The 21,533-nt window shown below is 41.1% G+C and overlaps 1 protein-coding gene across 4 annotated transcripts; it reads left to right on the forward strand.

The window, feature by feature from the left end:
• The first annotated feature begins 395 nt into the window (after positions 1 to 395).
• LOC130700419 (semaphorin-1A-like) lies at positions 396 to 21,533 on the forward strand. Of its 4 annotated transcripts, XM_057522467.2 has the most exons (18): positions 397 to 667; positions 3,207 to 3,817; positions 15,446 to 15,542; positions 15,688 to 15,739; positions 16,588 to 16,650; positions 16,810 to 16,917; positions 17,013 to 17,100; positions 17,190 to 17,294; positions 17,381 to 17,469; positions 17,551 to 17,692; positions 18,061 to 18,215; positions 18,372 to 18,565; positions 18,676 to 18,990; positions 19,116 to 19,261; positions 19,360 to 19,413; positions 19,586 to 19,789; positions 20,081 to 20,191; positions 20,463 to 21,533. In XM_057522467.2, exons 2-18 carry the CDS (start codon positions 3,607 to 3,609, stop codon positions 20,849 to 20,851), a joined length of 2,523 nt encoding a protein of 840 aa, XP_057378450.1. In that variant the 5' UTR covers positions 397 to 667; positions 3,207 to 3,606; the 3' UTR covers positions 20,852 to 21,533. The 4 variants fall into 4 exon arrangements, with proteins under 4 accessions (XP_059352583.1, XP_057378450.1, XP_059352584.1 ...); XM_059496600.1 differs by lacking the exon at positions 20,081 to 20,191 and having other exon boundaries at positions 396 to 667; XM_059496601.1 differs by lacking the exon at positions 19,586 to 19,789.

Here is a 21,533-nt window from a genome sequence, read left to right on the forward strand (position 1 = left end):
AATATTAATAAAAAAAAAAAAAAGAAAGAAAACGGTCAACCGAGAGAAGTCCAAGATCGTCCACCAATCCCTCCGGCTACAATCTTGCCATTTGGCGGCGCTGCCAGCAGTACATTTTCTCTATAGCCAGTACCCCCACTGAAAAAAAAAAAATAGAAAAAAAGAAAAAGAAAATAGACAGCCCTTCTCCGTATATACGTTAAGCACACTACACACGACCAGCTATCGCATACGAATAGTAAAGAAAAGTCCTATCGTAGTGGTAGTCGTAGTAAAAAAAAAAAAAAAAAAAAAAAAGAAAAAGGAGGAGGAGGGGAGACTGGAAAGGAGGGGGAAACCAAGCCAAGCGCTTGATGGTATGACAAGCGGACCAAGCGGTGAGCTTGGATCAGTTGGGTTTTACCATTTGTGCTGGTAGGTTCGTGCTACTCGTCGCTCCGTTGATTGAGAATAGTAAAAATAAAATAACCCTCTGAACTTGTTTGACTGGCACGTCTACACACACACACACACAGACATTGCCTATCTACTGCCGTGCAGTTTTTTTCGACTTGCTTTCGACTGTCCTTAATTGAAGTACAAGTGATTTGATTTTCGACCTGCCGACAGACATTTACATTCTCTGGATTAAAATCAGTTTCGCGAAGAGCGGACGCAGCTTTACCAGGTAACGTTTCGCACATTCGATTTGGTTATGTTTCGTTTGTTTAAAACAAAAAAGTCCCCCCCCCCCCCAACAAAGAACAAAAAAAAAATCGCGTGACAGTTTCGCACATTTCCTCAATTTGGCGTGTCCAACTAGTCGGCCATGTTTGATACCCTTCCCCGACATCCAATTTATGGCGGCGATGAACAATTTTGCCCGCCAAAATTGTGGACGTAGTGACGAATCCCTTTCCCGATTGTCTGCCATCATTCAATGCGTTCATTTCATTCTTTCCTTTTTTTTTTATCCCCCCGTTTCGCAATGTTCGGTCGGTTGTTGGTGTGGCAATTTTGGGATGTCGTCGCGCTATATTATTGCGTTCTGCGTGATGGATCTGCCGATCAGCCAAGTAGACAGGAATGCGAATTAAATAATGGAGCCCGGATATATTTTAGATGGCACATTTTATTTTTTTGATTGACAACCACCCCCCGATTCAGACATTTTGCTTCGTTCTTAATAGCTTTGTCAATCATTTCCTCAGAATTCCAGCATATTTTGGCAGATTAGCGTTGTCATAGGAAAAAAAAAAAGAAACCAAAACAAACAAGAACTGTTCGTATTAAATGTTAAATGATACGAGTTTCTTTTAATGTCTGTTTGGATTGTATCGAGTGTGACCTCCAATGCCACAAAACAAGTCGTACGGGTTATTTGATTAGGGCGGGGAACGCAGTCGAATAGACCAGGAACCGGATCGTCGATCAGGGCATGAAGAAGAATAATATAAAAAAAAAAAAAATCCGTCTGAAAAAGCCCACAAAAAAAAAAAAAAATTATTGGCATCGGCCCAGGTGACCTGGATATTGGGGCGTTGACGAGGATGTGGCGTATCACCCATTCCTCCCCACCCAGCCATATCCTGTGATCTCGTCCGTCCGCTTCTCTTTTTTCACGTCTGCCGGCCGCGGCCGCCATTACAAACGCCGTTAGCGGGGGGGGCTTTAGTCAAATTGTTCGCCTTCCTCTTGGATATCATTTCGGGATGTTCTTCTCTTTCTTTCTTTCTCTCCTCCAATAGACATTGGGGGGGTTCCGTATCGGTAATGATGATGACCGAACGCCGACGTGTTGCCGTGCGCATTTGAATACACGCGGGTGATTAGGGCAAACAACCGGCATCATCAAGTCGGCGAGAAAGGACGAAAATAAAAATCAAGAAAAAAAAAAATACAAGAAGTATACAGATGAGAAAAGAGAGAGAGAGAGATGGGTGGTGTGTGTGTGTGTGTGCGCAGAGAACACACGGAGAGTGGAGAGAAAACTGAGAAATACCCTGCAGGTCATTACAATGGCCCCAAACTGATGATAGTGTTAACACGAATCGGGCCGACGCCATTACCAGCAACCCTCCTCTACACCATGTCTTTTCTCTTTTCATTTTTTTTTTATTATTCTATCCCCCCCCCCCCCTTTTTTAAAATAATATTTTCGGGGAAAATGTAATTATAGAAACAAATCAGCTGATGTTGTTATTGTGTGTGCGTACGAATCGGGAAGTCGATAGTCGGCCAAAAGTAGGAAGATATATTTCTAAGGATCTGAAAAGAATTGACGTCACGAACCTCTTGACTTCAAAAATAGGACGTGATTGGCTTGGCCCAAGTGAGCACAGTTTCCCGTCCAAGGGCCTTGTTTTGCACGAAATCGGCAGAGATGGGTGGATAGACACAACGACCGCAATAAGCCAATATCCGGAGTTTAACGAGTCGATGGCTCTCTTTCTTTCCGCGCAGGATGAAGCCGATCAAAAACCGTCGTGTCCGGCCTCATCCGTTATCCTTATATAAAAAAAAAACCATCCGGTCTTAAAACAAATACGAAAATTCCGCTACTGGAATTAAATTCTGAAACTCCTTTTTTTTTTTTTTGCTCTCCTTTTTCCTAGACGAGTTTCTTTTATTTTAATTTAACACCTGCAGTAACGAGACGAGTACCGAGAAAAGGGCGGGGGGGCAGCCGAAACAAGTTTAACTAAAGCACCTGGGAAAAGTGCAAATAAAATATAAAAAAAAAAAGTAGAGAGTGTGTCGCGTTGTAGAGAGAAAGCTCCAGCCCTGTTTGATTTTTCTCACGCCTCTATAGCGTTTGCATCTCGTTTTCATATCGCGTTCACAGAATAAATAATCAAACCTCAAAAAAAAAGGGTGGGGAGAGAGAGGAAGAAGAAGAAAGGGTAAAAATTGAAAAGATCCTATACGCTATTTAGAAAGTTCTTTTTTTTTTTTTTTTTTTTCTTCAGCAGTTCAAATAAAAGAAGAAAAAAAAAATGTAGGAAGCCAAAAAGTTTAAAGTAAAAATCGTTTTTCGTAGAGAAGCCAGCGGCGGCCCATTTTGAACTGGATAATGCCCTCCCGCTAGCTCCCGCGCCCAACACACGCCTCCTGATTGCGATACCATGTACGGCAGACGCTAAATATACTGTAACTCATGATTCTCTTTGCTATTTATCCCCCAACCCTACCTCTCCTTCTCAACCTACTCATCTCGGAAATTGCAGGGTCTTCTGCTTACGAGAGCCGCCAAGTAGGTCGACGCCGACAGCAGCCAATTTGACGGCACCGCGGAAACTGGTTACGAGCCAAGGACAATTTTTTGTTCTTCTTCTTCTTCTTCTGCTGCTGCGTGTGTTGAGAGCTCGTTTGCTTTTCTACATGTTGCAATCGTCCACGTATTGGCTTTGACTGGTTTTCGCCAATCCGCAACAATGGTGCAGTGATTCCGCTCAACCTGTGACGCCCTTTTTTGTTCTTCTCAATTTTTCCATCCTGAACGAAGGAAAAATTAAACAAACAAAAAAAGGGGGGGAAGACAATCATCAGGAATAATTAAAACAAAAATAAGGGAAGGATCGGGAATCGAAGAGAGGAAGAAAATAAAAAAGAAATCAAATATTCACAATGGCCTCATCTGATCATACGGAAAGAAGACGTAGCAGCAATGCGATGCCATGCGCATCATCGGCGAGCTTTTGCCAGAGGCGGACAGTGTTCCGGCCGCGTCTCAAATCGCTTCTGCCACTATGTTACCTGATGGCGACGATGAGCTGTTGGACGTCGGTTGGTGCCGGTTGGCAAGATGACATCCAGCCCAGAAGATCCATCACGTTGGGTAAGCTGGAAAAAAACTCCTCCTTTTCTTTTTATAATACACCCACTGCTGTTTCCATTATTAAAAAAAACAACAACAACAACTAGCGATGGCTAGCTTGCCACGAAGCAAATCAAACATTCGAGAGCCAAAAACATTTTGATTTGATTTTCTTTTTTCAAAAAGCCGATTCGCTATTCGCTTTCCTATAAAAGTTGGACAGGGTTTTTTTTTTTATTAGGAAATCCTTCCCAAATTGAGTTTAGTTTTTTAAAACTTGGATTGTTTCATTCCGCTTGGGTTTTTTTCTCCTTGGTAAACTAATGATAAAATGGCGCTTGTGTTGTTTACCTATTCCCATCAGCTCCCCGTTGTCCCGTGAATTGAATTTCGATGATCACCGGTCGTGATTGAAACCCCCCCCCTCCTCTCTTTTCTTTATTCCCTTTTCGTCTGCATCTTCTCTGAATGCCTAAATCTTCTTGTTAACTGGTTATCTTTGAACACCATCTGATCTCGGTCGACAAACGGTATCTCCGTCTTTGTCAAGCTGACGTCACGTTTATTCATCGTCGATTTTTTGTTGCGTGTCGCCAGCCTCTTTCTCGTGTGCCAAAAAGGGTCTAGGCGACCGATTGAATATGTAAATGTAAAGAAAATGAAGAAAAAAAAAACGAACCGGAAGATTCGTGGAAAGTCCCCCCCCCCCCTCGACTCTTTAAAAAAAAAATTCTAAATCCTAGCCAAACGATGGGCTATGTTTTTTTTTTTAAGAAAAAAAAGCAGGTAATTTAATATTCTAGTCGCATCTTTTCTCACTGATCCATCGTAACTCATTTGCATATTTAGTCCGGCCGTCAACGGGAGCCGGTGATTATTTAAACGACGTATATATTCTATAAATATTGTCGTCGGACACGTACGATTCTTCCGTCGCTTAAAAAAAAATGATTTCCATTTTCTTTTTGACTCATCCCCCCCCCCCCTTTTTTTTGTTTTTGTCTGGCGTCTTCTGCGTTCTTTTTTGTTTACTAGTTAAAAGCCTCCTCCCGGTCGGTGGCTTAGCATGGTTTTCGGCCTCTACACACAGGAACGTATATGTGTGTGTGTGTGTGTCTCGAACTAAATGAATTATTCATAAAGGTTATGTGTCATTACGTATTCCCATCATCGATACACTTTGTCGCTGTCGTGGGGACCCAATCTTGCGTAGAAGAAGAAGAGCCAAATGTGGAGTAGAAAAGAAAAAAAAAGAAGGAACAAAGAAAACGAGAGGAAAGAAATAAAATAAAATAAAACTTAAGAAAGAAAGAAAACAAAATATGTTTGGGAAGATTTCGTTGCGCCATAGCGTTGCTGAAAGAAATGTCAGCGAGATGAATCATCTTTTCCACCGGCAGACAAAGTGTCTCGTGCAATCTGGCCACTCTGCATTCACGCACACGGACCGAACAACAACAACAACAACAAAAACCCCTACCTGTGAAAGCTAAATTTCTGTGAATTTTGGAACGCGATGGCAGTGAAAATGAAAATAAGAACTTTTAAGCACGATTGCATTTCTGTCTCAAGAGCCCGAGCGTGGCGACTTTTAGCCGAAAGATAGTTAATAGAATGAAACATGCACAATCAGTTGATAACTAATAATAAAAAAAAAAAAATAAAGTACCCTTTTTTTTTTTCACCGTCACGGGCCGTTGCCGGCCAACGGTAGAGATGCGAAAGTCAGAATGACGACACACAAAGAGGAACTGAATTATTTTTTTTTTTAATTCAATTCAATCTCCCTCTTTTTTATTATTTTCAATGTCTATACGTCTTTTTTTTTTTTTTTTGGAAAGCTGTCGCTGGCCGGAAAGGGTACAAAAGACTTGCTGGAACACTTGAATTTGTTTTTTATTTTCACAAACCGTGACGTTGGAACATTTGTTTTCATTTAACAAATTGAAGCTTATTATTTTTGTGTTTTTTTATCGTGTTCTCTTTTCGCCCTTTTGACATACTTGTGCTTCTGCTTTTCAACCATCCGTCTCATTTGATGAGTTAAAACTTTCGTGAAGCGATGCTAGCATCTAATTCGTCTTGTTGTATTTCTCTTGTTAACTCTCGTTTGCTCCGAGATAGACGGCCAGGGATGAAAGGGACGGTAGAAAAGAAAACACAAGAAAAAGAACTTTTTTTTTTTTTATTTCTCTCTCTCTCTCTCTCTCTTTGTTTATCACTTGGATGCGTCTACTAGAGGAGTTTCGGGTTGACTATATCGCTATCAATTCAACAACCCTCGAGGTTCCCCGGACGCAGCCAATTCGAAAGTTGATGGATGACGGTTCGGCTTGAACGATTTTCTCACAGAGAAGGGCATTTTTAAAAAAATATATTTTCTCCAGTAACTACCGCTTCGAAATGAAAACTAGTTTTCTTGTTTCTTGTTCTTCTTAAAAAATGATTAAGATCAAAGGGATAAGAAACAGCTACTTCAAAAGTGTAAGAAGAAAAAAAAAAAAAGTAGAAGGTCGTAGGGTCACGAGACCTTCAAGTTCGGAATAGCGGCCTTCTGGCATGTGTCGTCATACTCATCGTAAAAATCAATGAATTTTTTTGTTTCAAGCTATCAAATTTGCGGTGTTTGCTTCTTTTTTTTCCGCTTTATGCCATTTGAACCCGTTGTATGCTTTTCTGACCTATTCCGTGTCCTATATAATTTGCTTCAATAAGCCGAAATCCCCCTCGTCGTTTGTGACACACACCTCATAGCCCTCCGATGATGTAAATGGGGCCTTGATTTTTAATCCAGTACGGGACTTCTTCTTTTATTTTTTTTTTTGAAGTACCCTCTTTTTTTTTTTTTACATGTCGGCTAAGTCATTGCCGGAAGCCTTTCATGCTTGAATGTTATTCCCCATTGTGCGTTTTTTTGTTGTTATGTTTTAAGGGGGGAGGGGGTGACCGTTTGGCCCTGGTACTGATGAAAAAAAAAAAAACAAAAAAAAAGAAGGGGGGGTCTTCGAACGTCATGCTCTTCTGAGTGTTTATATATATTTCGTGGTGCATTCAGTCCGATATCATCACCGATGCCATCAATCAAAACCCACTTTGGGCATTGAAGCGCGATAGAGGAGAGAAATGAGATCAAAATGGGAGGAGGTGGATTGAATAATATCGAAGAGTAACGCGAAACCTCGGCCCCGCATTTTTTTTTTCTTCATCGTACAAAGTGGGCGGACTGATAGTGGCGCATTTGTGCCCGAGTGGAATTCGATCGATGGACGCGGCCCAACTGATTGATTTTCACGCCCGCAAACTCGTGTGAAAACGAGACGGCCATCGAAAAAAACAAAACAAAAAAAAAACGTACATCGTTCTTTAACGTCGCATACAATTTTTATTTCATTTCATCTCCATTCACTGAATATATATCACGTTACGAAATTCAATTTTCCAAATGGGGGCTTTCGGGCAATTGCTTTCTATTCTCTCTGTCCTGCTCAATTCTCTTGATTTGTGCGATCGATAACAACGTTTCCCTAATTGAATGTAAACAACTTTTTACTTTGATTTATTACGATTTACTTTCTATATTGAATCGGTTGAGGTGCCATATATCGTTACGTCACTCGAGGACTTTCAATCGCCCGAAACAACAAAAAAAAAAAAGCTTTTATCCTTGTAAATGGCTCAATGACATCGTTGCGTTGGCGGCGAACTTGAAATTTACCGTCGTCGTTCCGAAAATAGTACAAATCTTCGTCAAGGTTTTTAAATAGTCGTAACGCAGTTAGCAACGTTTCGTTAAAACAGCCTTTTTTTTTTCTTCTTTCCCCGATACGCTTCGACATTGTTTATCGGATGAGAAATAATCAAGACTGTCGACCATTACCCATCGTGGGGTCCTTCTGTTTATGTGTTGCAGCGTATCGTATCGTCCCGACTAGAAATAGAGTGGACGATATACATTTATATTTTTTTAGGGGAATTTAAAAAAAAAAAAAAAAAAGGGGGTCCGTTTGTTTGGATAAGACAAAAACAACGTCCCCCTCTCGCCATCTCGGCGGCTATTTTCGTCTCACTGGCGTGTGTGGTATAGACACAGGTAGACCTACCCATTTCGACTGGTCGAGACACCCACGTTTGTCTCGATGTCTACGCAGGCGGCATGGACGACGACGTCTTGTCGGAGTCTACTTTTAAAAGGAAGGCCTTTCGTTCCCCTTTCGGCTATGTACTTGTAAAACGGATGGGAGTTTTTTTTTGTTTTTTTTTTTTTCGGCGTGTGTGTGTGTGTGTGTTTTGTGTCTGATTAGAAAACTTTTCGGTTCGACCTCTAGCTGTTTGTGCACCGTTTGTTACACTGATCTCTTGGGAACGAGGTAAAACACGTAGCGTCATCGCTAGCAACTGATAACCTTTAGCCGACCTTTCGCACCCACCTGTTTTCCATTATTTATTTGATGAAAAAAATTTTTCTTTTCTTATCACATTAGTGACGATTGAAGAACGTACAAAAAGAAAAAATTGTGGAATGCCCCCGGTTTTCTTCTTTTCGATAGATAAAATGCCAGTCGATTTGGGTACAATTAAATGCGAGTAAATAGAATCGACCATCTGTGCATTCGCTTTGCTTGTGGGAGTAAATCGTATAATGAATACTTTCTCTTCATTACCCCCGTTGATCATGTTTTTTTTTATTTTTGTAGAAGAAAATCTTTTATTTTATTTTTTCTTTTTCTTGCCCTCCCAACTTGAAGGGACTCTTTCATGTACTCGGCCAACCGTGAACGGAGAAGCCCCGTCTTGTTATTCTGCTAAACAGTCGATCAAAAAAAAAAAAAATCCTCACCTGTCAGCCGATTTTTTTTGTTTTCTTTCTCATTCTCGTCTGTCCATTTTCATATTTTTGGGTTGCGCTTATTATTATAGCTATACTCGAAGTTGGCCTTCCACTTCTTGCTTTTCTTTTTCCTGTTTTTTTTTTTAATTTTTTTAATGCTATTCTCGGAGGCCCACCCACCTGGATCGACCGGTTTTGTATGTCAGGCTGTTGCAAACAGGGGGCCTTCGATCAGGGAAGACAACACAGAAAGAATTGGAATCATGTGCTGAGAAAGCCATTATCAACGGCTCGCTTCTAGTGGTGTAAAAGCGCATTGGCATCCGAGCGATATAAAACACAACATTTTTTTTTCGTTTTTTATATCTTCGTCGGCTATGAATTTTTGATTAGCCGCTGCCTCGTTATATCAATCTATCGATCGTTTTCTTTTTTTTTTTTTTTTCGAAGAGTCGTCATCTGATCTTCTTTTTGCCTCTTTCCTCTTCAGCGTGTCGAAGCGATGAGAGTTGAATTCCCTGCGCGTGTTGATCAAAAATAAATAAACCAACGGGATACGTGAATATGAAAAACAATAAAAAATCATGATAATTAGAACGATAAGCATGATACGAATGATAATCAGACTGGAAAAGCAGAAAGACAATGCGTTATTTTTATTTTTATTATTTTTTTTTTTAAGAGAGAGCTGATGCAGAAAAATCGGAACGTATCCGGTCGGAATGTTTTCATCAGTCGATGAGTATACACCGGTGAGACAGGGGGAGGGGGGGGGGTACATGGATTTCAAAAAGAAGCTGATTGGTTCTGGTTGCGGAACGGTTCGGTATCAGTCACGGGAATTTTAAAGTTGACTAGAAAATATATATATATATTTTTTTTTTACCTTTTTTTTATTTGGGGGGTATAGAGAAGAGGGGGGGGGGGGGGCAAACTTGTGGGAACGTCTCATCGGATAAGTTTCAGGATTGTCTCCATTTTTCAAGCCCTGTCTCTTTTTTTCTTTTCTTTTTTTTTCTTGCACAAAATAAAAGAAGAAGAATAAGAAAAAACCTTGCGGAATTCTCAGTACCGGAACGTGGAAATGCATTGAAAAAGAAGATTTTCTTTCTCTTTTTTATTTTCCCTCTTTAAAAAAAAAAAAAAAAAAATTATATTCATGGAACTAAGGTTTATACGCGTCTAGAGTCCTATTGTTGGTCTGCTGGCAGATACCGCCTCCCGGTCTATTGCTCCTCTGATGCAGCCGGAAGGATCTTGGGCTCAGCCTCTAGAAATCTCTTCAAATTTTGCCATTGTTGCCCATTCAATTCGAAAAAATGACAATGTCTCTCTCTGTCTCTCATTGTAAAATGGATCAAGGAAAACAAAAAAAAAAAAGAATTTCGCGTTTCACACTAAAAAAAGAGAACAAAAGAACAGGTCGCGAAATAGCAGCGGTAACGTTAGCCGACAGCTCTGAAAAGGATCGAAATCCGCTTGCTATACCTGCCAAGCAGAAAATGATAGCAATGATCCGGTATTTTCAGCACGACAGTTGTCCGGCTTCTTCTTCTTCTTCTTGTGTGTGTGTGTGTGTGCGCGTCGTCTATTGTCTTTTTCTTTTTGTTTTTCCGCCATAGAAATCACGGAATGTTTGCACGTGTCGTTTACATGCTTAGTCGGTCGTGGTATTCTTAGTACAACTCACAAGGGCTTCCGTCTCTTCACATCCGTCGCTCAATTTACTATTGGAAAAGAGCCAAAAAAAAAAAAAAAGAAAAAAGAAAAGGAACTCCGCAGTTCGTTTCCGATATATCGTTGCGTCGACCGCCATTCATATACGAAGAAAACGGGTCTTGTTTCCGGAGTATATTTAGTTCCGCCTCAATGGCTAAACCGCAAAAACAAACCGACAACGCAAATACCACACACATTCCCCCGGCTTTCCATGTTGAGTGTGCCGAAAATGTCTTCAGTTTTTTTCGGAAATAATTCTACCACACCCACGTTTTTTTTTTTTTCTTTTTCTTTTTTCTTTGTCTCTTACGAAACGAAAGGCTCCAATTTCTTAGTCGGTGCCAAAACCTCGTAATACAAAAAAAAAGCCCCCCCCCCCCCCCCCAAAAAAAAAAAATGTCGTCTGATGAAAAAAGTCCATAAATCTCTTGAGCTTGAAATGGCGAGGAGGGGGGATCATAAAACTGTTTTTTTTTTTTTTAAGAATCGGAAAAGAAGAAGAGAAAGCCTCCAAAAAAACGTCACTTTGTATTTATTCTTGAAGATGGGGCCATCTGGTCTCCGAACGGCTTTTGAACATCTTTAGATCAGCTTCTCTTAGCCTTTTTTGCAGACCACCACCTGCGTGCACCTTCCAATCCCGAAGGGCAAATAGGAAAATCAAAAAAGAAAAAGGCCACTTCACTACATCGGCAGGGCGTTCACCGGCAGTGACCGAGGAAAAAAAAAAAAAAAAAAAAAAAAGACCGACGTGGCAACTGAATTATCAGTCAAGAAACAAGAGCATTTTCATATATTTACACACGTAAGAGAACATCAACAACAAGCCCGAAGGCTATTTTTAAGGGGAGGGGGGGAATTCTCTGTGTACTTCCCCCTGTCACGAGGTTCTGGTTCTCGTCACGTGCTTCAAGACGCACTCTGTGTGTGGGAAAGAGAAAGAAAAAAAAAATAGAAGGTGTGGCCAAAAAAGTAAAAAACATTGTCTGTTTTACATCTAGCAGTAGAGACATGTGTTGGTTAACACAAGTTCTCTGGTAGTCGATGGCGAAAAAACCAGCTCCCATTTTTTTTTTAGCGCACGATTTTTATGTTGATCGATATGTTGCAAATGTCGACTACTGCTTGCCTTTCATGCGTCAGCCATTTTTTTTTTTTTTTCAAAAAAAAAAAAATTAGGCAACGACGTGTGGAGAAAACAATCGACGCTCTGGTTAAAAGACGTGACTCAACATTTCCACCCACCCCTTAAAAAGAAACGCCGTTGTGTTCATTTGAATTTCTAAAAAAAAAAAAAGGAAAGAATATTTGTATTTTTGTTCATTTCTGGTTTGACGGCCCCCGCTCCTCCATTCTATGCCGGCGGGCATGTCTAACCTTGGACCTTTTGTAAATGTTGCTTAGAGGGGTTTCACACAAAGAGCTAGGGTAAGTTGGAGGTGACCACCAGAGGACTCTGCCAACATAACCAAGAGCTAACTCAAGTCTCGGGGAGGTCTCAGCATCGGCTGCAATACAAATGACGAGTTGAGGAAAAGATGCCCTTTTTTCCCCCATGGCGCCACAGGGTATATTTCGTTAACCTTAAAAAAAAAAAAAAAAAAAAAAATCAACCCCTCCGTCCACGGTTGGACGGTCGACCCTCCCCTCTTCAACAGTCTTTCCAGTTGCCAGGCCACTTGTTGAATACATTTTTATCCATTAGCTTTTAGGAGTTGCGTAGGGTTCACAAGCATATGTATTCATATATTTCCCAATTTTCTCTTTCTGTTCAGTCTACCCTATTCCGTAGAACTTAAACAGGGGGAGATTTTTTTTTTGTTTTGTTTTTTTTTGACAACGACTCGTTTCACATTGACTTATTACCTCGTCTTTGCATGTTGTTGCGGGCTTCTTTTTTCCAACGCTGTATCATTTTCACCGATGAATAATATATCAATCCTCTTCCTCGTTCATTTCTCCACTCGTTTTCAACGATGGGAAACAACGACGAAGAAAACAATAGGAATTCATTTAAGAAATATCTTTCGGTGCCTAAAAATCGAAAGGCAATCGATTGTGCATCAGACATTATATACTAGGGTTAATTGAAATAGCTTTAGGTCTTCCTTCTGTTGCTCAACCGTTCTCTAGCACACCACATGAGAAATGGGCAGAGAAGAACGTATACGCCATGGGGTTTTCATTATTAGACGCTCAAACGCAAAGAGAGAAGTTTGGACTCGAGTCAAAAGTGTTGGAGGCCATTTTGCTTTGCTAGTATGACGGATGGTTTTGAAAGAAAACAAAAAAACAAAAAAAACAAAAGCCTTTGGGTCAGAAGACAAAACAAAAGTAGAGACAGGCTTCCGTTGATTTTCTCCCCCCTTCGAAATAGGAGAATTTCACGATCGGTTAGTGGAGGTGTCGGGAAACTCCACACACAGCAGTCGGTCGTCTGGTAGGCAATACGTGAATTCCAAGTTCTTTTGCTTTTCTTCACCTATGTGCTGGGGTAGTTGATACACGACGGTAAGTGGTCTAAGCAACAACGGGTAGACATCCTGTACGTACAGGAGGGGGGAGCACACGACGTTCTACGCGAAAACCGTCATGCATTTTTCGGTTGATGAGTTGATGGCGTGATCGACTCCCATTGTTAGAACATTCTTTTCTTTTTTTTTTTTTTTCCTCCCCTGCAAAAAAAAAAAAATATTGTATTTGTATACGTTACTTTGGGTTTTTTTTGTCTTCCTATCCCGCTGTGCGTTTGCATAACTTGAGGAAAAAGAAAGGGGGGGGGGATTTATGTCCTCGTGATTGCTCTCCACCTTGGCGACCAGCAGGCATTGGCAAGCTGGTTTCGACGTTTGAACTTTCGGCTAATGAATCATACGATCAATGATGCGATGGCGTGCATCCTTTACAAAGCCACAAAACGCCAAATAATACAACCGCCTATAACCACGATCAGAAATAGAAATAATTGTTTACTAAATTAGAAATTTCTGACCCGTTAATCGATCGAAACATTTTTTTTTCGAATGAACAACCGTTTTCTTTTCGAAAACATCGTTTCTGTTTCAATTATAAACGGGTTTTATTTGAGTAGCGATTCGGAGCGAGCGATCGAGCGGGATACAGAAAATGTAAGGTCCCCTTTTGGTAACGTGACGTGAGTTTGAGTCTTTGTAACGGCAGTTTGGCAGGGCAAAAAAAAAAGAGGAATTTCATCGCCCTAAAGAATGTAATGCCTGAAGTGTCGTGTTGTTTAACCCAAAAGGAAAACGGAAAAGACAGCCAGATAGAGGGAAAAATAAAACTTTCAAATCATTAGTTTTGTACGCAGTCCAAAACAATTCACGATTCATCCAGAACAAACAACAAGAGCTAAAGTCCTTCTAAAAAAAAAATAAAAGCCACATCATTAAATAACGGAACACAGAATAAAAAAAATAAGAGAACCAATTCAACCAACGGAAATTGCATTATTTCCTATAAACCCGACAGGAGTAAACGTGCTCATCCATCATAATGCACACGTTCTCTCGTATTCTTCCTTAACTTTGTCTATACATTTCCTTTTTCCTCTCGAAAATGACGGGACAAACACAATAATGTCTGACTGCCTATTCCTTTTATTATTTGGAGTGCTCCCTCGTTAGTTTCCAACTTGCCTTCTTCTTTGATGCTGGGATCATCAACCTTGTAGCATATTGTTACCCGACAGCTATCGACACTAAAAAAACAAAAAAACAAAACAAAACACAATGACCTGCCGAGAAAGAAAAACGGTCCGGTCGGGTATATGATTTCTACTGCAGTTTTTCTTTTAGTTAATCGCTTAGGCATATGCGGTGTACAAGAATCTTGGGTATCTGCTTATTGTTTTCCTTTAGCCATATCACGATGAGGAAATTTAATTCTCATCCATGTAACATCCACCCCCCTCTTCAATCTCGCGTAAGATGCATCCACTTGGAGGTCTAGTGGTAATAAAGAATTTAAGCTCTTCTTGTATAACCTCTTCCAAACAAAAACGAGTAGAGGGTAAAATATAATGAAGCATGTCCTGTAAGGGTTGTCTTCGCCGATCCCTTAGTTAGAAAGACCACCCATCTTCTTTTATTCTCCTGTAACATACACACACAATACAAAAAAAAATCTTTTGGCTATGGTCAGTTGGATTTGTATTCGAGACCCCACACAGGCAAACGAATTTTTCTTACCAGTCTAATTGAATCTCGCCACCTCTTTTCTTTCGTCTTTGTTATTGTCTTGTTTCTTCCCCCCCCCCCCCCTTCTTGTTCCTGGTAGCTCTCTATGATGCAAGGCTCACTATTCAGTAAATGCACTCATTTTCAATTATTACGTCTACCGAGAAATTGTCTCTGAGAGATGTGTGTTGAAAAACACTTCAGGCCATTCGCAGCATTCACCGTCATGAATAATCATTTCTTTTTCGAGTCCCGAGGTATTATTTTTTTTCTCTCTCTCTCTCTCTCTCTTTCAAAAGCGCCAGATGACTGTTTAGATGAAGCCCTCATCTGTTATGTTGCTCTGCTTTCACATCTTTTTGCTCCTTTGTTTTGTTTTTTTCCCTGGAAGATTTAGACACGGTGTAACCCGTTGAACCGGACATAGAGCACTGACGTAACCATTCGTGTACTCACGATTCGTTTTCTAGTGATTAATTTAGTTGTTCGCTTCGGTGGCCTAGTAAATAGCATCATACTGTTACGTTCGCTAGTGTTGCAGGGCCTTTTTCAAATTTTTTTTTGTTTAAAGGTGGGGTGCTGGAGGGATTTTTTTTTATGTCGGTCACGTTGTGGGTCACGACAGAAAACGAAGTTGCCTTATCGTCGTCGATGTGCTGTAACTTCGTGCGTTACAGTAGTGTACGGTTTCTTCTTCTTCTTCTTACATATATACTGTATATATATTTTTCCTTTTTACGTTTTTAACAAACAACTTCCTGCTCTTTTGGTTTCCAACCGAATGTGTTTGAGGGCGCACGCGTGACTGGAAGGAAGCGGATGATTAACCACTGATATCAATCTAAAAATATAACTGATGTTTTTCTTTTTTTTTTTCCCCTTTTTCTTTTTTGTTTTAACATGTAGCTGCGGAACAAGTACAACGCTTCCACGGAAACCACTCTCACCCAGATCATTTTAAATTACTGGAAACGAACGGCGATTCCATCCTAGTCGGCGCAAGGTACATTCATAATCTTGTATAGTTCTCTTTATCACGTGTCTTTTCATTTTTCCCTCTCTCATCATCCTCTTTAATGAAAAAAAAAACAATTAAGTTTAATTGGAGAATAACCGAAAGTTTATCTTTACCTCATTTTTATCCACAGGAATATCATCTACAATTTGAGTCTGAATGAGATGACAGAAAATCGAGCTCAGGTCAGTTGTATTTTCATTCTATTCTGCCGTAGTTTTTCTTTGGTGTTATTCACCATGATTCCACCACTCATCCCCCCAGAAAAAAAAAATAACGTTGAACGCAGAAGATGGAGTGGCAAGTAGAAAAATGAACCGTGGTTAAAAGGCAGTGACTCATCCCGTTATTCGCATGTTTGAAACAAGACATGCTAGGGTTTGAGGAGTTGGGTCGTAAAAGCTCACGTAAAGAATATAAAATGTAATGCATCGTTTAAAAGAAAAAAAAAAGGGAAACAGAAGAAAAGGCGCATAAGAGAAGGAAAAGAATGAAAAGAGGCAAAAGGTAAGGTGAAACCAACCTGTCTCTCGGCCTGACCAACTATGGAAGTGGCGATTGTCCTCCATTCCATATCGGACGAGAGACTCCACTCGGAGCTTTTGGTTCAATGAAACCAAGGTTTTCTTCTTCTTCTTATTATTTTTTTTTTATCTGTCTGTTCCTTGTCCTCGCCTTTGCCGCATTTGCATACTCCATTCAGGGAATTGTCATTGTGTACGTGTGTCTGTGTGTGTGTGTGTGTGTGTGTAAGCATTTCTTTTGTTTGGGTCGCCAGCCTTTTATGTGGGATAGTCCTTCCGGCTAGGCGTTTGTAAACAAAAATGTACATTGGCCATTTAAACACATCCCAACGGAGACAAACTGTTCACAGAAATGTCCACGCGCAGATGATGATATCCAAGCCCATTAATGTCTTATTCACAAATCCATTCGTTTAAACCAATGAATCGATAACTCCTCCGTCTTACCTCCCTCTAATTGTATGCATCAATGAATATAATTTTTGCTTTTTTTTTTTGCTTTTTGACAGAGAGTTGAATGGTATCCGGCGTCGACTCACCGGGAAATGTGTCTCGTCAAAGGCAAATCAGAGGTAAGCAGTTCAACACGTCAGCGTTCTACACACGCACAGAATAGATAACTTTGTTGTTTGACGACACGTGCGTCATCATAATCTAATCTTTGCTCATTTATTTTATTTTATGTTCCCTTTGTGCCCAAACTCTTCGTTGACTAACCGAAAAAAAAAAAGGATGATTGTCAGAATTACATCCGAGTACTTGCCCGGATCAACGACGAGGAGATGCTCGTCTGCGGGACGAATGCCTACAATCCGCTTTGTCGCAGATATGGTCGGAACGTAAGTCAACCTGACCTCATTCCCTCAGTTGGCTGTTCTGTAATATTTAGAGGCGAATGGGAAATCATTCTGTTTACATCCGTTTCACGTTACAGGCAAGCGGAGTGGAAGTTCTCAGAGAGTTCTCCGGAAAGGGACTAAGCCCTTATGATCCTAATCACAACAGTACGGCTGTGTTTTCCGGTATGTTGGAGCTTTACACTGAGCCTTAGACAGAGAGAACTTACTAATACCTAATCTGTCTCGCTCTCTTTCCCATCTACAATATTTAGACGGAGAATTGTACGCTGGAACCGTCTCTGATTTTTCCGGTTTGGATCCACTTATCTACAAAGATCCCTTGAGAACGGAACAATACGATTTTAAACATTTGAACGGTAAAAAACTTAGGATTCCTATATATGTTGATAACGAATCATTGTTCTAACGAAATCTTTCTCCTTTTATTAAACCACGATTGCAGCTCCCAACTTCGTTAGTTCGGTAGCCGATGGTGATTATGTCTATTTCTTTTTACGTGAAACGGCTGTCGAATACATCAACTGCGGCAAGGTAAAAAAAAAAAAAACTATAAAATGAAATTTCGAAAATTCCCAAACGATTAAACATTCCTGATGACTTGTAATTGAATAGACTGTGTATTCACGCGTGGGCCGCGTGTGCAAAAACGACAAGGGAGGCCCGCATCGTTGGTCTAATCGTTGGACGTCATTTCTGAAATCTCGTCTCAACTGCTCTCTGCCCGGCGATTTCCCATTCTACTTTGACGAAATTCGTAAGTTTTCTTGCTTCACCAACGCCTACCATTTTCAACTGTGGGTGTTAAGTTTCTTTGGCTTGTTTTTCCTTTACTCGTCGAGTCTCAGTTTGCCTCGTTTTGTCTCCCCTCGCTCTCTCTGTCTATCTTTCTTTCTTATGCCTGGCAACTAACTAATTATCGTTGTATAATGAAACGGGCTCGTTTGGGCGAGCAAACGGGCCCGCAGTCGATGGGAATGAGTTATGCCGAGTGAAGCTGTATCCTCATGACGACGTCAGCCAAAGTTTTGAGAGAGGAGTGCGCTGATTGCGGCTGGCAGCTCGATGATTGGTGCGCTTGGTAGGACTAGAGTCTTAACTGCTTTCACTCGTTTTTACATGCAGAATCGACTAGCGACGTTGTCGAGGGAACTTATGGACGCCGAACGGAGCGTTTGATCTACGGCGTCTTCACCACGCCGGAGAACTCCATTTACGGCTCGGCCATCTGCGCCTATCGCCTACAAGACGTGATGGATTCGTTCGACGGTGCTTTCAAGGTAACTGCAGAAAGCGATACGTTATGTCCTCCTCCCCCGTGGCCACATCTCATTCACTCATTCATTGTCTATTGTTTTCTGCTGCTCCCCTCCTTTATTCGTTATCCGCACTCAACAAACAAATAAATAAACAAACAAACTAAAAAAATTGTATAGGAACAAACTTCGATGAATGCTAATTGGTTACCTGTGAGCGGCAACGATGTCCCGGAGCCCCGACCTGGCCAGTGCGTCAACGACTCGCGTACCCTGCCTGAAGTGACGCTCAACTTCATCAAGTCTCACTCGCTGATGGATGAATCTGTTCCCGCCTTTTACGGACTACCTCTCGTCACTCACACTTCTCTCAAGTGAATACCGTTTTTATTTTTGGCCTTTTATTTATTTATTTTCATTCTTTGTTTTTTTTTGCTTCCTTCAACTTGAGCAATGGTATACTAATTTAACGATTTAACGTCAGGTATAAATTTACCAAACTTGCCGTGGATCCTCAAGTGCGGACAGCTGATGGCAAAACTTACGACATCCTCATTATCGGAACTGACAAGGGCAAAGTGATCCGTGCCATTAACACAGAGTCGTACGACTCCATCAACAAAGTTCGACCCGTCATTATCGAGGAGATCAAAGTGTTTGAAACGGAAGCGGCCATTACTAACCTGCGGGTTATTCCGCAAACGGAAACGACTGGACCACGACTCATCGTCGTATCCAATGACGAAATTCAAACCATCCCGCTTCACCGTTGCTACACCGACAGCGTCATCACCTGCAGGTGGGTGTTTATGTTATCTGATGATGGTAGTTCTTTTTTTTTTCCTGCTTTGTTGTTCTATCGATCTGTCATATTGCCATTCGAGACTTTTGACCTGATGGATTATCGTTTTTGTTCGCTTGCAGTGAATGCGTGGCTCTGCAAGACCCCTATTGTGCATGGAACGCCGCCACTTCCCGTTGCGTCACCGTAGCATCAGTCGCACCTACCGCCCAATCTGGACTTATCCAAAGCATTTTTACGGGATATTCTGATCAGTGTCCGGATAATGGTAAAAACAAACAAGTGCCCTCAAACTTTATTTTCTATCATACGACTAATGTTCCATTGTTTTTTTTTTTTGTTTTTTTTTTTATGTTCTAAAAACAGCTATCGTTAAAACGAAAAACAGGACGCCATCATCACCATCGGCCGAAACAGTTGGTAAGCATTTTCGATTATCTAAATTGTTTTTGGCTGTTTTGTACCTTCCTAGTTTCAGTTGCTTTTTTTTTTAGCTCAGTTTGCATTAGTTTTGGCCCTTTGTCTCCTTTGTCTGTTTTTTTTCGTTGTTTTGTGACGTTTGGGTTGTTGCGTCTTGTGTGTGTGTGTGTAGTTACCGAGGAGCCGCTGTGCGCCCCGTGTCAATGTCCCTGTGCGACGGCGGCGGCGGAATCGGCGACGGAAGGTTTGATCCCCAGCACGACCGCCACCTCTGACAGCACTACCACTGGTAGCAGTACCTCTAGTACCACCAGCACTTCCACCACCGTTTCTTTAAGTAGCACCACCTGGCCAAGTCCCCGCCGTACGCATCAGGGTCAGTCCTCATCAAACTTTATCGTTTCTGCTTATCGCTAGACGGCACGGCTTTTTTATTTGTTTTTTATTTATTTTTTTGTTTGGTTCCGGCTGCTTCATCCGCACTTTATGTTTTCTCCTGTATGATATTTTTTAATTCTCGCTGGGAAGGGCGGGTGAGAGAGCGCATTAGAATGAAAGCATGCTTATTACCATCGATAAATTGGCGTTTCTACATTTGTCATAACCCGAATTAAATTTCAAAAGTGTGGCTATTGACAAGCGATTTATTTGTCTGTATACATAATAGGGTTAGACGTGGAATTAGAGACGAACGTGATAGTGGAGGAAGGCGATCGTAAGAGGCCCTTCATAGATCCTGGCCACGACGTCTTTGACGACAACGTCATCAACGCTGCAGGTGAGCCTGGGATTCAGTAGTCGAACTGACATGCCCGATATCTCGATTTAAAATGACAAAACCAACGAAACCAACGCGAACTTGAATCACTTCCTTAGACAACTTTTGCGTTAAAGATCTTGACTTCAATTACCTCCTCTCCAAAACCATAGACGGCCCTACCTTGTAGCACGCAGACTCTTCATAATTTCAAATCGTCTTTTTTCTATGATCAACTGAAAAAAAAAAAAATAAGATATGAATTTAATGGAATTAATTTTTCCGATTTCAGGTCCTAAAGTGGGCGCTTCCCAGTCATCGTTCGGTATCTACACGGCGGAAACATTCACAATCGCCGTGGTTGTTTCGTGCTTCGCATCGCTAATTGTGGGCTTCCTCAGTGGCTTGATGTTTTCACGTCGATGCAAAATTGGCGATTCTTTCGCGTCGTCATCGGGCGGTTTTAGTGGAGCGCCATACCTTGAACAGAGGAGATTAAGCAGGCTCAACGAGACAAATGGATCGTGCAACGAGCCAAGTAAAATGAACAATTTCGTTGACAGTCTCAACAGCGCCGTTCTTAAAATGGCCAATGAGAAAAACAATGCCAACACTAATAATACCACGAGCACGCTTGACCTGAAGCCGGCTGTTCAAAAAGTCAAAAAGACTTACGTTTGATTTGTTTCATCTCTACGGATCACCACCTTCTCCATGTGGTAACTGTTCGGTCACCCGTCGTGGGCAACTCGTGCAGATCTTGAATCAACGAGAAGGAATATGGATTCATAATTTAATCTGAATGAAATATATATATATATTTTTTAAGATGTAAAAGAGTATCATACACATTGTTGCCAAAGTTTGTATACATCCGGCAGCGGCGGAGATAATCAGCATGTTGTACAGTCGATTGTTGAAAAAAAAAATGATTGTTCCCGATTAAATGAATTTTGATATCGCATGTAAATACCAGATTCACTCCATTACGATTCACCCCATGTTCCCACGTTTTCTTTTGTTTGATGGGTTTCCATTTGCTCATTGTCACTCTCATCAAGTGCCTGCATGTAATTGTATGTAAAATCCAGCTATGGTAAACGCGCATTCTTGTCCTGCCCTATTCAAAATACTCTTCCGGTCAAGAGTGACAGCGCTTCATCCCACCCGTCGTCCGCAACCACCGCATCATCACCGTTTCCCCCATATTTAAACGACAATTGCCCTGTCCCCATCAGAGTAAATTCATCTTCCATTGACATCCATCTGAAATTTGTTTGTAAAACTTTATACAGCCGTTATTGCATGCGTTGATGCTAAAAACGTCAACTACGTGACAGAAATAAATACAACTTTGAATGTC

The sequence above is a fragment of the Daphnia carinata genome, chromosome 8, assembly GCF_022539665.2.
Source record: "Daphnia carinata strain CSIRO-1 chromosome 8, CSIRO_AGI_Dcar_HiC_V3, whole genome shotgun sequence".
Lineage (NCBI taxonomy): Eukaryota > Metazoa > Arthropoda > Branchiopoda > Diplostraca > Daphniidae > Daphnia > Daphnia carinata.